The sequence below is a fragment of the Cupressus sempervirens genome, chromosome 3 (genome assembly GCF_028749045.1).
Source record: "Cupressus sempervirens isolate cs-2001-9-10 chromosome 3, ASM2874904v1, whole genome shotgun sequence".
Taxonomy (NCBI): domain Eukaryota; kingdom Viridiplantae; phylum Streptophyta; class Pinopsida; order Cupressales; family Cupressaceae; genus Cupressus; species Cupressus sempervirens.
The window spans coordinates 742744004-742758966 of NC_143120.1; the positions used below are offsets into that span (position 1 = coordinate 742744004).

The window sequence follows — 14963 nt, forward strand, 5'->3', positions numbered from 1 at the left end:
GTAAATGACCCTTTACGGTCTTGTAAGAAATTTGTACCACCCGACTCTCGCAAGTGATGCCAATGTTAACAGAAAAAAGAATGGTAGAAAATTGAAATGAATTGAGGTTGTGAGCGTGAATGTGGGTAAATGGTGTCAGTTGTTTAATCCGGGCAATATGACGGTCGGTAGAAGAGGTGCGGGGAAAAGGCCATACAAATTATCCCGCCTATTTTCCTTCCACTAAATGTCAGATCAAGTATAAATTTGACTTGGATTATGGAAGAATAATAAGGATCGGAGGTGGGGCCTCGCTGAGTCGTCAGTGGAGCGTAAGAGTGATAAAAAGACGTTAAAAGGCGGTCTGAAATGGTGTGTTTCCATATGACCAGGGGACTAGTAAGTCTCCGACATAACAGTCAACGTGGCGTACAGAGACCCACAACCAGCCTTTCCTGTCATAATCATTCAGAGCACCATACATGGGATGATGATCATAAGGCATCCCACCATATTTAGGGATGCTCATCATGGGGTTGCGTACCTACTACTTGCCCTCATCTGCTCTCGCTCTGCTTCATTTCGTTTCGCTTTCCCACGCCCACCCGGAGATGAGACGGAGATGGACAATGGGCGCTTCTGAAGATATTTTCCACCGATTCTTCGATTGCGAGAAAGGTGAGTGGATTCATTAGGTTCTCAGTCTTTTTGATCCGTTTTTCCTTTGGTTTGATCGTTGTTTAAGGTTCGTTTTGTTTGCATAGGGGTTTGTATTTTGCTTTCTTTTGAAGGTTCTTTTGTGTTGATAAAGAAATGGATTTCTGAACAAGATTCAAAACCCTAGGCCGTAGTTGTGGAAAATTTTGAGCATTAGCTGTAACTGTTGTTTTGCTGGGGTTTTCTGTTACATTTTGGTTGAAGAAAACTTGAATCGCTGAACCTTTTACCTTACTTTTGAGGATATGGCAGTTCTTTTTATCGTATCAAATCGCTTGTTGTTTTGAAGTTTTCCGTTTTGGCATCGCCTGTTTCTTGTTTTTGAGCTGTGAAGGCTTTATTTTGGAAGATGAATCCCTTTTTTGGTTTCGCCATTTGTGGCTTTTGTAATACTTTGGAGCGCCTGAAGCCGTATCTAGCCATTTTAGTTTGTGAAATTTATTACCGTGGCAGGTCACAGGGAGCTCGACACTTGAACGTTTGTCCAGATTTCTAGTTCTGCAATACATTTTCCTTGACTTAGATGCAGGCTTTTAAAAATAGAATTCCGTTTCCGCATGTTTGGAGCTTTGATAGAAGCCTGAACAATGAAGGGAGGACAATAGTTGAGGATTCTTTTGGTTTTTCGAAGTGGTTTTGGTCACGGGCAGAATTTTCGTCGGATCTATTTTCCTCAGTTTTGGCATTCCTCAAAAGTAGAGATGGATGCTGTATCCAATTCACACGAATGTGCCGACGGAAATGCTCGGGAATCACGCAAGAAATTTGTTCACAAATCAAAGATGTTGTCAAATCCAGATAATCCATCGGAAGAGTTGATCCTCAACGGTACCCAAGCATTTTCCGAAGGCTTCTCTATTCGGTAAGGTTTTCTATTTTCCTATTTGCTTCCGTTGGATATTTGTCCCTAGATGACGATAACAAAGCTTCGTTTGAAATTGTTTTGCAGTGAATATGCAGGCAAAGTTAGGGATTTAAATATCAGGAAATCATGGCCTTTCTCGGAGAGTATGCTTGATGATTGCTTGAGAGAAGGTCGAAACCAGGTGCTTCCACCTCTTGAAAGGCCGACATACAAATGGTGGGGATCTCAACATTCCACAGCTGAGCCGGAAGGTAATAGTGAGGGGATTATAGTATCCGAAGTGGATGCGGCCATTTCCAAGGATTTAGAAGAACAAATTAGAAAACTTATCACTGTCAAAATTTCTGAATCGGACGACAATACTGCTAACAGAGAAGGAGGTCTAAAGAGGAGAGAAAGTAAATACGAAAGGCGGTATAATAATGGTCACCGCCATCGCTCTTCAGCGGCCATTTCAACGCCAAAATTTACTTCGCAGTCAGATGGAGAGAAAAAGCTGCCACAGGTACAGGAAAAGGGAAAGGCTGATAGCGATAGCTATGAAGATGTTGCTACAGGAAAGCAAAACCAGAACGGAAAACCGGATAGATCTCAGGCGACCGAAAGGCAGGTACTGCGTTTTAGATTTGATTCTTCCAAGGAGGATTCGAAGTTATTAACGCATGGAGGTGTCGGAGAGGAAATGGACAGGCCGAAGAAGTCTAGAAAAATGGCGCGAGATCAGGTAGCGTTGGGGTTAAATTTAACACAGACTGAGAAGAACAAAATTGATCATCTGAATGTTGAGGGATATAAATCTGAGTCGGTGAACGATTTTGACATTAGCAATAATGATATTTCCGGACTGAAAGTTTGCCCGGTCTGCAAAACGTTTACCTCTACAACTATTACAGCTGTGAATGCTCACATGGATGATTGCCTCGCACAAGCATCTAACGCACAGAAAAGGCATGGTAAATTACAGAAACAGAAATCAAAGGCACAAAAGAAGCGGTCAATAGTTGATATTTTTGCTGCCGCTCCACCGGTAAACAGGCCTTCAGATTCATCAGAAAACATGGCGATGGAAACATCAGCGGATTCAGCTAAAGGTTATTGCAAGCTAAAGGAGACCATGGCGCTGATGGAGACAGCAGTAGAAAGCGCAAAATCTATCAGTTGCAAACGAAAGAGGACAATTAGCGCACATTCGCAGGAAATAGGGAAAGCTGGACGAAGAAAAGCTGAGACTGTTGAAACGAAAAGAAAACGGCAACGGCTTCGTCTAATATGTGGTGTTAGCAAGGGAGTTAAGGTATGCCGCCTATCTTATTCAAGTATTTTAGTTTTCGGTTGAGATTTCCTTCGGGCTTTGTGATATTTCAATAACCAGTCGAGATGCGTAGCTTAAAAAATAAACGTAAATGCTTAAGAAAATCCGAGATCCGATTATGTGTTAAATTTAATGAGCGAGTTCCGTGGCATCAAAACAACTCAGATTGTTACCAACAGCGAAAATAAAACAGGTAGATGGAAAGTTTAGGTGAACTGTTCGTAATTGATTTCTTTTCTATTAAAATTTCCGTGGCGAAAAACATTGTGATGTTTTGGAACTTCTCTCCATAACCATAATCGGACTTAGTTAAAAGAAAATCTTTCAACTCTCAACCACTGCATATGAATTGTGAGGATTCGTTGCTGCATTTTCCGCTGAATGTTTTGGTTATAAACTCTCTACTATTTTTAATATCATTTTACATTCGACCTTTACGTAAGAACTGTGACTTGCGAAGAGCATTGTTGCTCGTTTGCAATGCATTTCCCCGAAAAACTGTTACCCCATCGCGTATACTTCTGCGTATAACCAGCCTTTGAGCCTTTAATATTTATTTTGAGTGATCATTAGGAGGTTTTCAGCTGTACGAAACCATTTTGGTTCGTCCAAATCAATAATATAATTGTTGTGGATGGTTAAGCCTTTAGTACGGTTAGAACAAAAAAATGATTGTTTTGGACTGTCAAGACTTCCCTAGGGTTCAAAGAATATATTCTTACGATTGTTTTTAGTTTTTTCTGGGTATATTTTTCAATTGACATTTTGGAACACTTTCGTTTTTGATAAGATCACCGAACATCATCCGATCGGGATCGTTTAAAATATTTACGCAGTTAAATCAAAACCAATAGCAAATTGTATAAAAATATTATAAGAGGGTTCGAAGAGCTGCTGGACCAAACTCTCTAACCAATTTTTGGGTAGATTCTATCAGCCATTTAAGAGAAGAATTTTAAACAGATTAAAAAAATATCACTAGGATTTTATATTTTCTGCTCCGATGTGGCTTTCCTTGTTGTCTTGCACATTTCAGGTCGATTTCAATCTGACTTTAAATATGGGCTCGAAGAAAATTGGCACGATCACTTCAATTACATTCTATTGTTGTCCGTAGAGGTGTCAAATCTAGATTCATCTATGAAGCACCGGATATGTAAATTCGAATATTGTAATCGGAAATTTCCTCGATATCATTCAACAGTTCAGGCAGGTTGAATTTCAACATCATGACCACTCAAATATGTGTACTTGAACTCTCATGTTTCAATGGTTTCAGTTGAAGCTTACTTGTGAGAACAAAATACTAGCACACGGTAATCATGAGTTCTTTTAACAGATTTAGCCTGTGATAACTATATATAATAGCTCATTATCAAGAGTACTAGAGTGTTGTATTATCAATTAGCACATTCATAAGAGTACTAGAGTGCTGTTTTTTAATTGAATGAAACGACAATAATTAAACTTGTAGAGAATTTCCTCTTCTTCTGGAGAACAATGATTTTCCACCAGTAAAATGGAAATTCCGGTTCCTCTTAGCAGTAATGGTTGTTTCTTTCGATCTCAGAACTTTGTCTTTTTCTATAAAGGCATGTTAATTGCGTCAGAAATCCATTCGTCTGATTCGAAAATCATGAAAGTATTTATGAATACAAGCGGACAGTTGTTTCGAATTTTACGAGATGCCGAAAGAATAAAAACAAAAGCCATGTATGAAATTCCGTGGATGACAAACGACCATAAAACCGGCTCTAACTCTAACTAGAATGCTTCTCATAAAAACTCAGAAATCTTCAGATAAAAGGTTCCAAGTCTGTATGGAAATATGTCTGTAAACTTTGAATGGCTGCTATTATAACAATAACAACATAAAATCAACTTGACTTGCTAATAATATTCCGTGAGGCACCGAGGCGTGATGATAATGAATCAATCAAAAGAATCAACAAATTTCAACAAAATCTCCAAGAAGCCAATGAGAGAAAATTGTAGACGACTCCTACATGGCTGGGATAATTGGAGAATACTGCACGCTTATGCAGATGCCCATTCACAAGCTCTGAATGTGAACCTTACCCAGATTCTGTGGAAGAGATCATGTCAACATTGTAACGGCATCGTTGATTAAATGAAGTGGTGGGAGAAATGTAAGAACCCTTTCCAATGTAAGGTGGGTAATTGAATAATTAAATTAGGTAGGATAGAGGGTGTCAGGTACCGCCGGATGACCCGGAGAGTGATAGTCTCGAGGCAACGTAACGGTACGCCCTTTTGTCAGTCCTCCGTTGTGTCAATTTGATGTGAGCTTAGTACCGCCCTTTTGCTTTTTATGCCTCCTTTCCCCCCACTCACAAATCACAATTACCCCGTTAGGGTCTCGTCTACTCAGCGCAATCATGGCGAGTGGTGCGAATAATCCATTTCTCTTTACTGAAAGGAACAAATCCGGCATTCCTCATCTTCAGAACTGTTTAGCCCAAAGTCGCTTCCTTCAGCCGTCCCACGGCCTTTTATTTGATGTGTACATAGACCTAAAACAAGCAATCTTGATGTATATTCCCGTGCTAAAGCCAGCGCATGGTACCCTCAAATAGACAGCTGGAAGTCGAATATACCTTTTCGGCCACATCAATAGAGAGGAAACGGTCCAGAAAGTGAGGATGACCCCGTTCCGTACATCAGCAATAGCAATCGCTTTCCGAAAACTATAGCTCTGGGCAATAAATTATTTTGTTGTCGACTTCGCCAATTTACAAAAAGTTCAATTAGCGAACCAAACCGTCTTTTAAAAAGTTACGTCGCACGCTGTCCAATGCAAGACTGCTTTTTGTGTCGAACAGGTCGTCAATGAAATTTTTCGAACAATCATTATTTTAAATATTGTCTGCCTTGATTTTGCCCATTGTTTTCTTGGAACGATGAATTACGAACGGGTGAAAATGCTGTCTGTTGGGTCGGTTTAGTCTCTACGGCATTTTTATTTGGTGCGTTTGTGAAATCTTTACATGTAATTTCTGGAACAGATTATGTGAACGGGTAGATTTTGCTTACAAGTACTCTGAGTAGAGTTCGATTTATTGTACTGGCAAAGAACTTCGTTTAGTTTTATGTCATGTATACAAGGAAGAATAAGTTTTTCTTCAACCGTCAAGGTTGAAATCTGTCACCGAGAGAAGCAAACTAGTTGACGTTAACTACTAGAAAGTATCAGTTGCGTGTCTGTTATTATTTTTGTAGGATGTCCAAGAATACAAGTGTACGCTATGTTCCAAGTTTTCAAAATCACAAGTTAACTACCAATCCGTGAAAAATGAAATTCATTTTTTCTGCGAGAGAAAATATTTTGGAAGTATATGTGAATTGTGATGAGTGAAATCCGACAACCCCTTAAAACAAGGGAAACAATACGCAATGAAATTTAACTGACCAGGTATAATATTAGGTACTGTAGATCTTATGCATATCAAATGGACATGTACTTCAAAATTCAATTATTCTTTTTCATTTAACCAATGGCATTCATATGAAATGAAGTGAGTTTTTAATTTGAAATCTAATAAAATATATGATTTTTAACAGAAATATATTTATTGTAATATTGAAAGGATATTATATTTGATAGTATTATCTTCTATATTTTTAATATTAATATTTGATGTTATCTTCTTCTATCAATATTTTTTACATTGATTTTTTTCTACACTCCACAAATATAACTCATAAGTTATCTATATATTTAGAAATAAAGAGCTACGGAATAATTTTTTATATAAATTTTTTTACAGATACAAGAATTTGAATTCTTTTGCATATAGATTTACATTATGTAATTGTTTTTCACCTTTAGAATTATCAGTTTATTTAAAATATATAAATTTTAACTGTTTGAGTGAATAAGCACATCAAAAAATTGATGAGTCGTAAACAACGAAGAATAACCACATCAAAAATTTGATGAGTCGTAAACAACGAAGAATAACCACATCAAAAATTTGATGAGTCGTAAACAACGAAGAGATCTGATGAGCAAAAGCACCAGCCCACTATTTCAGCATCTCGACGACTATTAAGTGAGGCAATCTGCATATTTCCAAGCACGTTTTTATTTATTTACTTACGCTGAGTTTTACGACAAACTTTTCTTAATCACCTACAGGTGTAACGTGACTGTTACAAAAGGAGCAGTCTAGGTGTGCGTGCAAACATGAACATGATTGTGATCGAAAGAGCACAAATAGCCGTGCATAAACGATAGACAGTCTTACCGTGAAATGTTTAAACAAATACGTTTTATAGTAGTCAAATATTTCAGACAAGCCACACAATAAATAGGTAGATAGTAACGTAAGGAATCTGGAAATGAAAACTGTTCCCTTGCTGGTGTCATCACAACATATGATCTCCCACACATGGTGATATGAACCGCTTCGTCTGCTTTACCGCTCTTTCCTGCCACGAGTCCCTTCAAATTCTCAGCGCTTCTGCTGAGATTTACTCTGTAAAGGCCGGCTATAATAAGCATACGCATCATCAATTAAACATTACCTAATAAATTATCGTTGTAAAGTGATAGACCGTAGTCTAAACCGGGTAGCTTGTCTTTATCATCGGCTGCAGATACTCAATAAAGCTGAGGAGTGGATAGTTTTTTGATCAGTTGGATGACTTAGCTTTATGGAGACGAGGAAAGATGGCGGCCAATAAATAGTCGGTATTGAAGGAAGCGGATAGGATCGTTGACTTACTCACCGTCGGCTGAGAAGGAAAACGTAGGCAACAATTCAACTATTTCTTGGGTTAGTTGCAAAGAACTCTCTCAACACTTAAACTATTTCTTGAGTTAATTGTAAATAAATCTCTGAAGACTTGACTACACTTAAACTATTTCTTGAGTTAATTGCAAATAAATCTCTGAAGACTTGACTTGGGCTCTTAATTTATGGTGGACCTTCTGCGGTGGGGATCTTCTCAAAAAAATAAACTAGGTTTAATATAGCCTTGCTATCTAGAATTTGAAGCGCCATGATTGGAAATTATATACTCCTTCAGTATTGAGAATGAGAAGCCACGTTATTGTGAAAATATCTATCTCCTCCTTATCAATTATATTGTCCTACATTCTTGTGTACAATACTGATGTTGAGTGTCGGCACTATTTCAAAGATTGTGGCCCGCAATTCTATAACATTTTAATTAAAATATTATTGTTTTTATTGATGTGATAAAGTAGCTAATTTGTTATTTCAAACCGGACAACATTCTATTAAGTAATATATTATTATAAATATTTTAAATAATATATCTTAAAGATGTTATATAATTTAGGTAGCTAATTTGCTACATGATGAAGTGAGATAGTACTCAACAATCTATGAAGTAATATATTATTAAAAATATTTTAGATACATTTTTAAATAATGTATCTAAAAGATGTCATAAAATATTAGTTTTTCAAGCGTATATTAAATTTATTATTTAGGGTAGGCAAATGGTTTAATATTTAAATAAATAATTTAAAGATATTTATGTTTGTTTAATTATTATTTTTATCATAATTTGATAATATCAATAGCATTAGTTTTTCATCTAAATAAATAATTTAAAGATATTTATGTTTGTTTAATTATTATTTTTATCATAATTTGATAATATCAATAGCATTGAAATTAAAATACATTTTAATCTAAAATGAACATATTATTTTGTTTGTAGATATATATAAAATATAAAGATTTTTATTTAATTATTGTATTTATCTAAAGAGTTCCTTTATTGTACTTTAGAGATATTCTAATAAGTGTCATAGACATGAAAAAGTAAATTTAAAAACATGTATAAAAAATATTATAGTTTTTATTTGTCATTCTTTCATAAAATTCTCTAATTTTCTCCTCTCATTTGCCTTTGTTTTCACTGTTAACATGTGGAAATAAGATTTCTCTAACATTTCTAGCTCTTAATTTATCACAATGTGCACTTTAACTCTAAATTTGTATTAGAGGTACATCTCTTCTCCTTACATGCTTCTCCACTCTATTATCCATTTGCATCTACATCACTCGATTTCTTAAATAAACATCAAATCTACTATTTTTTTATGTTTGCTCCATTGTTCCTTCACTAAGATCTCTAGTTTTGTATTAACCAATGTAGTGCTATATGTATATTCAAACTAATAATAACAATCACTTCCCTCAAAGTCTATATTATTTTTTGTTTTTTCAAGAGATTTATAAAATTTTATGCAATTTATCACCAATAAATACAACTCATACTATATTTTAACCTTCAATTTTTGTTTCACATCTTGGGCAAAATTTATTCATGTTTTAATTTTAGTTATAGTTTTGCATCAACAATTGCAACTTACTCATCTTGTATAGTTCCCATAGTGGTGAGTGTATCCTTTACCTCTTCTTCCATTTTAGTAAATTCAAACAAAGGAAACCAAGGTATATTCAAACAAAAAGGAAAGAAATTCAACAAAACATACAAGAAACGAGATTGTTCAAAATTACAATGCTTCAAATGTGACAAATTTGGCCATACTCATAACTTTTGTTTAGAATAGAAGAAAACTCAAGCAGCTCTAGCAGAAATCAAAGGGAAAAAAGATGAAACTTTGCATTCTACTTAGGATTCTCAAGTGAACTAAACTACAACAAAAACACTTGGATTATATGCTGTGGAGCATCATGTCATATCATAGACTTTAGAGATAAATTCAAAAGCTTTGAAGGATACTCCTTTGAACAAGTAACTATTGGTGATAGCTTTACACACCCAGTAAAAGGTATTGGATTGTGTTCAATGCAACTGAATTCAAGTATCACTCTTCAACTAAATAATGCTTTGTTTGTACTTGGTATAAAAAGAAATTTGGTCTCAATCTCTGGCCTTTCAGACCAAAGGTATCAAATCAAATTCCAAGAAGATAAAGCACTATCTTGTCAAAGAACTCTAACATTAAGAATGATATATCCATCGGATTTAGAGGTGGAAGTTTGTCCAGACTTTGTAATCATCAAAATTTAGTCTTATATCATGAAATCTCTAACACGAATGAAATTTGGCATAGAAGACTAGGCAATCTTCATTTTTGTGCTTTATCATCCATAGAAAAAATAGTAGATGGGTTACCTTGTTTAAAATCTAATCATTTTAGTATTTGTAAAGGATGTGCCCTAGGTAGAAACACAAAAGGGTCCTTCCCTAAAAGTGAACACAAATCCAAATCTATACTTGAACTCAATCATACTGACCCAAGTGGTCCAATGTTTGTACCTTCCCTAAGTGGATTTCTCTACTATGTAATTTTTATTGACAACTATTCTAGGAAAACTTAGATTTACTTCCTTAAACAAAAAGAGTCAACCAAAATGTTATCTGAATTCAAAGAATTTAAGACTCCAGTTGAAAATCAATCTGAATAGAAAATCAAAACCCCAAGATCAGAAAATGTCAGTGAATACATCTAAGAAAATTTTAAAGATTTTTGCATCTCTGCTGGGACTAAGAGTGATTTTTTTGTACCATATAATCCTCAACAAAACGGAGTCGCAGAAAGGATAAACATATCCATTATTGAATCAGCCAAAGCTATGATGCATGATCAAAATCTTCACACCTCCTTCTGGGCTGAAGTTTCTAGCACTGCAATTTATATCCAAAATAGACGTTCTCACTCAATTTTGGAAAATACAACTCTTGAAGAAGTATTTACGGGTAGCAAACTAGACTTAAGCCACCTAAGAATATTTGGGTGACCTATATATATTCACATTCCTAAAGAAAAGAGAACTAAACTAGACCCATAAGGAAAGAAGGTTATATTCATCAGAGATAGTGAATCATCCAAAGGTTATAGGATCTACGTCCCAGGACAAAGAACCATTGAAATAAGTAGAGATGTAAAATTTGAAGAAGACATTGCTTTTAACCTCTCCAAGAAAATTGATGAATCATACTCAAAACCTACTACTAAACTGAGTGCAAAGGTTCCAGTAGAGAATGAGAGGTAGATTGATACTGGAAATCTTGTACCTCCTATTCCAAATTTAGAGAATGCTGAAAATCCTAACAATCAAAAGAGACCACTTTGGGCAAGAAAAATGATACAAGAAAATCATATAGAACCTAATGAAGTATTCAGAGAAAACAAGAGAACAAGCAACCATTCATGTTATGTAGCACTACTCTCTGAACTCATCAAAACAGAGCCTAGAAATGTCAAAGAAGCATTATCATGCCAACCTAAAAAAGATGCAATGATTCAAGAATACCAATCCATATTAAAAAATGATGTGTGTGATGTTGTACCCAGACCCAAAGATAAATTCGTTGTCTCTTCTAAATGGTTATTCAAAATCAAGCATGCACCAAATGTTAGTATTGAAAAATACAAAGTTAGTTTTTTAGCTAGCGGATTCTCACAAAAAGAAGGAATAAATTATGAAGAAACTTTTTCTCTAGTCGCCTGGTATACCTCTGTTAGAACCATTATAGCTATTGCAGTGTCTAAAGGGTGGAAGATACACCAAATGAATGTTAAAACTACATTTCTAAATGGTGAAATTGAAGAAGTATACATCGAACAACTTGATGGATTTATCACTCATAAAAAAAATTCTCATGTATGTAAACTAAAGAAAGCACCATATGGTCTTAAACAAGTTCCCAGGGCATGGTACGAAAGAATAAACAACTACTTTGCAAAATTAGGATATTCCAAAAGTGAAGTTGATCCTAATATATATTTCAAAATAGTTGAAGGTGATATGATTATACTTGTATTATATGTTGATCATTTACGAATAACAAGTGAAGAACATCTTATAGCAAAATGTAAACAGGAATTGACAGCAAAATTTGACATGAAAGATCTAGGGCTTCGTCATTATTTCCTATGGCTAGAAGTCTAGCAAAAGAAAAACTACATCTTTCTAAATCAAAGAAATATAGTATTTGACATTATGACTGAATTTGGAATGATGGATTGCAAACCCTTATCTACTCCTACGGAAGAAAATCTACATAAACTAAAGAATGTTAGATTTGAATATGAACCTATTAATCCTACCTACTACAGGCAAATCATCGAGTCATTAATGTACTTTGCAAACACTCTCCTTGATATCTATTATGCAACTAATGCCTTAAGTCAATTCATGTGTGAACAAAAGAAGATACATCTTATGGCAAGCAAGCACATTGTGTGGTACTTATGAGGTACAACTGATATGGGTCTCAAATATGATACATCTCTCATCTAATTAGATGCAACATAACCTAGCTATTCCTAGGTTCATTTTCCTTTAATTCATCAATATAAAGATATACTTTAAAGAAATACCATTTTTGAAATATCTTTGAATGCTCTACAGTAGTACAACATGTTCACTTTTGCTTTCTCTTCTCTTGGAGCTGCATTTTCTTTTTACATTGCTTTCAAATAGGATTATAGATCAATATACATCATTATGCTAGATATACTTATGATACAAATCCATAATATGTAACAATACATCTCAACATCAAATAATATACTTAAATATAAAGTTTTCAACAAATAATTTGGAAAGGGACATGTAAGGATCATCCATGAGACCACAAACTATTACCTCTATAAATTTAAGCTCCCAACCACATGGAACAGAAAAAGACAACTCCCTCAAGCAGAGATAGAAACCAAGGTCCACAAAAGAGGTGATAGCTAGAATATTTCTAAGCTAGTAGTACCATTCCCAAAATAGGCACAATAAGGTTATGTAAAACAATAATGCAAAAAGGACTACTAAAAGCAATAGAAAATAAGAGTAAGGGATGTAGAGTACAAGCTAGGTGAATGTCATCGCATAGCCCTTCTCATTGAAATCATTTCTAGTGGTTATGGACCCTAGAATCCCCTTGCTAGGATCATTCCTAATAGTCACATGGACCTTAATACTTCAATAGACATATGTAAACAAACCTCTATTATCTTGTTTAGTGTGTTTATGCCCCATTCCCAATTAGTTTTATTAATGTTTCCACTTGCTTCAACTCACCAGTATGATGGTTCTAACAACCACTTTAGGCCTTAACACCTACTATGAGCCACTCACGTAGAGTACCTAGGTTCACTACTCTTAAGAAAATATCATACAAGCATAGGAAAATATATTATCATAATTAGGCATGCCATAATAACATCAGAATATATTTTGATTACGTTTAGGAAACATTTAGTTGTCCCTTTTTCATCAAACCACCCTAAATCTTACGCTAACCTACAAAACTCGTGAGAATACATCAAAATGAACCTTACATGTTATAAAAACAGTATTTAATGTAATAAAGGTCAAAATGAATAAAAATGAGGATCTTAAAAGTCTTTAGTAACCTACAAGCCTCTAATACTTGACAACTTCTGAAATTGGTTTATTTTAAAAAAAATTAAAAATGCTAAGAGTAGTCATTAATGAACAATAACATAGACATCTTTCACAAAACACATAATTAATCTAATCCCTTTAGTGAGAATCAAGAAAACTTCCCTATTTACTTTCACTAAAATTTATATGAAGCTCTAGTGATTGGAATGAAAGTTATGACTTATCTTCCAAAATAGAAAACCCTAGTCAGAGTTCAAACTTGTGTTTGCTACAACAATTGTAACTTTCACAAAAAATAACAAAACTCCATCAAAACATTGGCATACAAAAGATATGATAGAGAAATATATCTCATATCAAATATATAACTTTCGTGATTGTATCGACCTTTTCCATACAAATACATTTGACAAAAAATCCGAATAAAAGATGGGCATGAATAGTTCGACAAAATGTTTATAATAGTGCACCAATTTGACCCTTAAAAATATCCAAGAGATACACATTTGAGATTTCTAAATTTCCATTATAGATCATCATTGAAGAAAATCCCTAGACTCAATTTATTTTATGTAAATCACAAATCTCCAAAAGAGGCTTGCTAAAAGCCCTAGGAAAACACATGGAAAATTTCTTTAAAAAGATCTCAAAGCTTTTGAATAACTTTAGCATTGGGAAGTGCAAATATGATACATCATGAGAACATATAAATAGATCCATGTTTTATCAGATAAATAATGCAATCAAGAAATCCAATTCATACTTTACGTCCTACAAAGACACAATTAGGGGAGGGAGAAGATAAAGAGAGAAAGACAATTCCAAACTTGAGATGTATCATTCAAAACATATTGACTTTCAGAAATCTTAATGGAAGAAGAAGAAGAACCAATTCTAGACCAACAAATCTCTCTCAACCAATATATATGTGTATCTATATGTATGTATGTACATGTATGTATGCACACACACACACACATACATGTACATACATATGCTTAACATCATAATCTATTTTGTTATGAAGTAATAGACCACAACATTAATCTTGCTATGCATTTATTGTTACTATAAGATATAACATTCCCATGCAATAAAATCACATGCCTCGAATTAAGTCTAACAATCAAAAGAGGTTGCAATAGTCAACTATAAAACACATGGACAAACACAAGATGAAACAAGGTCAACCAAAGTCAAAAGATAAGTCAAGCCAAACTCCTAAGCAAGAAACAACTTGAGAATGATTGAACAATTTTTTGTTGTTGATCATGGTTGAAAAAGTGTGGTGAATAAATGCATGGTGTGATCCAACTAAGAGAGATTTAAGTGTGTTGTGAAGTGAATTTGAGTTTTATTGGATTTGATCAAGTAGATGTTATGATGTTACGCAAAGTATTCTTTCTATTGTTTCCTAATAGTTATAGTAGTAAAAATCCCTTAACTAGGTGGATCCTAACACATACTTTGTGGTAGAAAGTAAAGTCCACCAATACAGCAACCTCTTTGCCAATACAGTTCCTTTGAAGCTCTCAAGCCAACATCATCATAGTCGTCTACTCTGTTGTTATCAAATTCGCATCCTCAATATCCGAATATCAATTACACAATCACAAAAATCACACTACAACTCAAGGAAACAACCTTTCCTTTATACCATTTTCTAAAAACTAATTGAGTCGTCCTTTCTAGCTTTCCCAATATACAATTAATT

At 34.5% G+C, this 14963-nt stretch overlaps 1 protein-coding gene across 1 annotated transcript in view; it reads left to right on the plus strand.

The window, feature by feature from the left end:
- Positions 1–393: 393 nt before the first annotated feature.
- LOC149568960 (uncharacterized) overlaps positions 394–14963 on the plus strand; it is a 49907-nt gene continuing 35337 nt past the window's right edge. Inside the window, exons 1-3 of the mRNA XM_089821768.1 lie at positions 394–657; positions 1150–1558; positions 1646–2855. Coding sequence (XP_089677894.1) covers positions 1398–1558; positions 1646–2855 — 1371 coding nt within the window. The 5' untranslated portion in view covers positions 394–657; positions 1150–1397. The remainder of the gene's footprint in view (positions 658–1149; positions 1559–1645; positions 2856–14963) is intronic.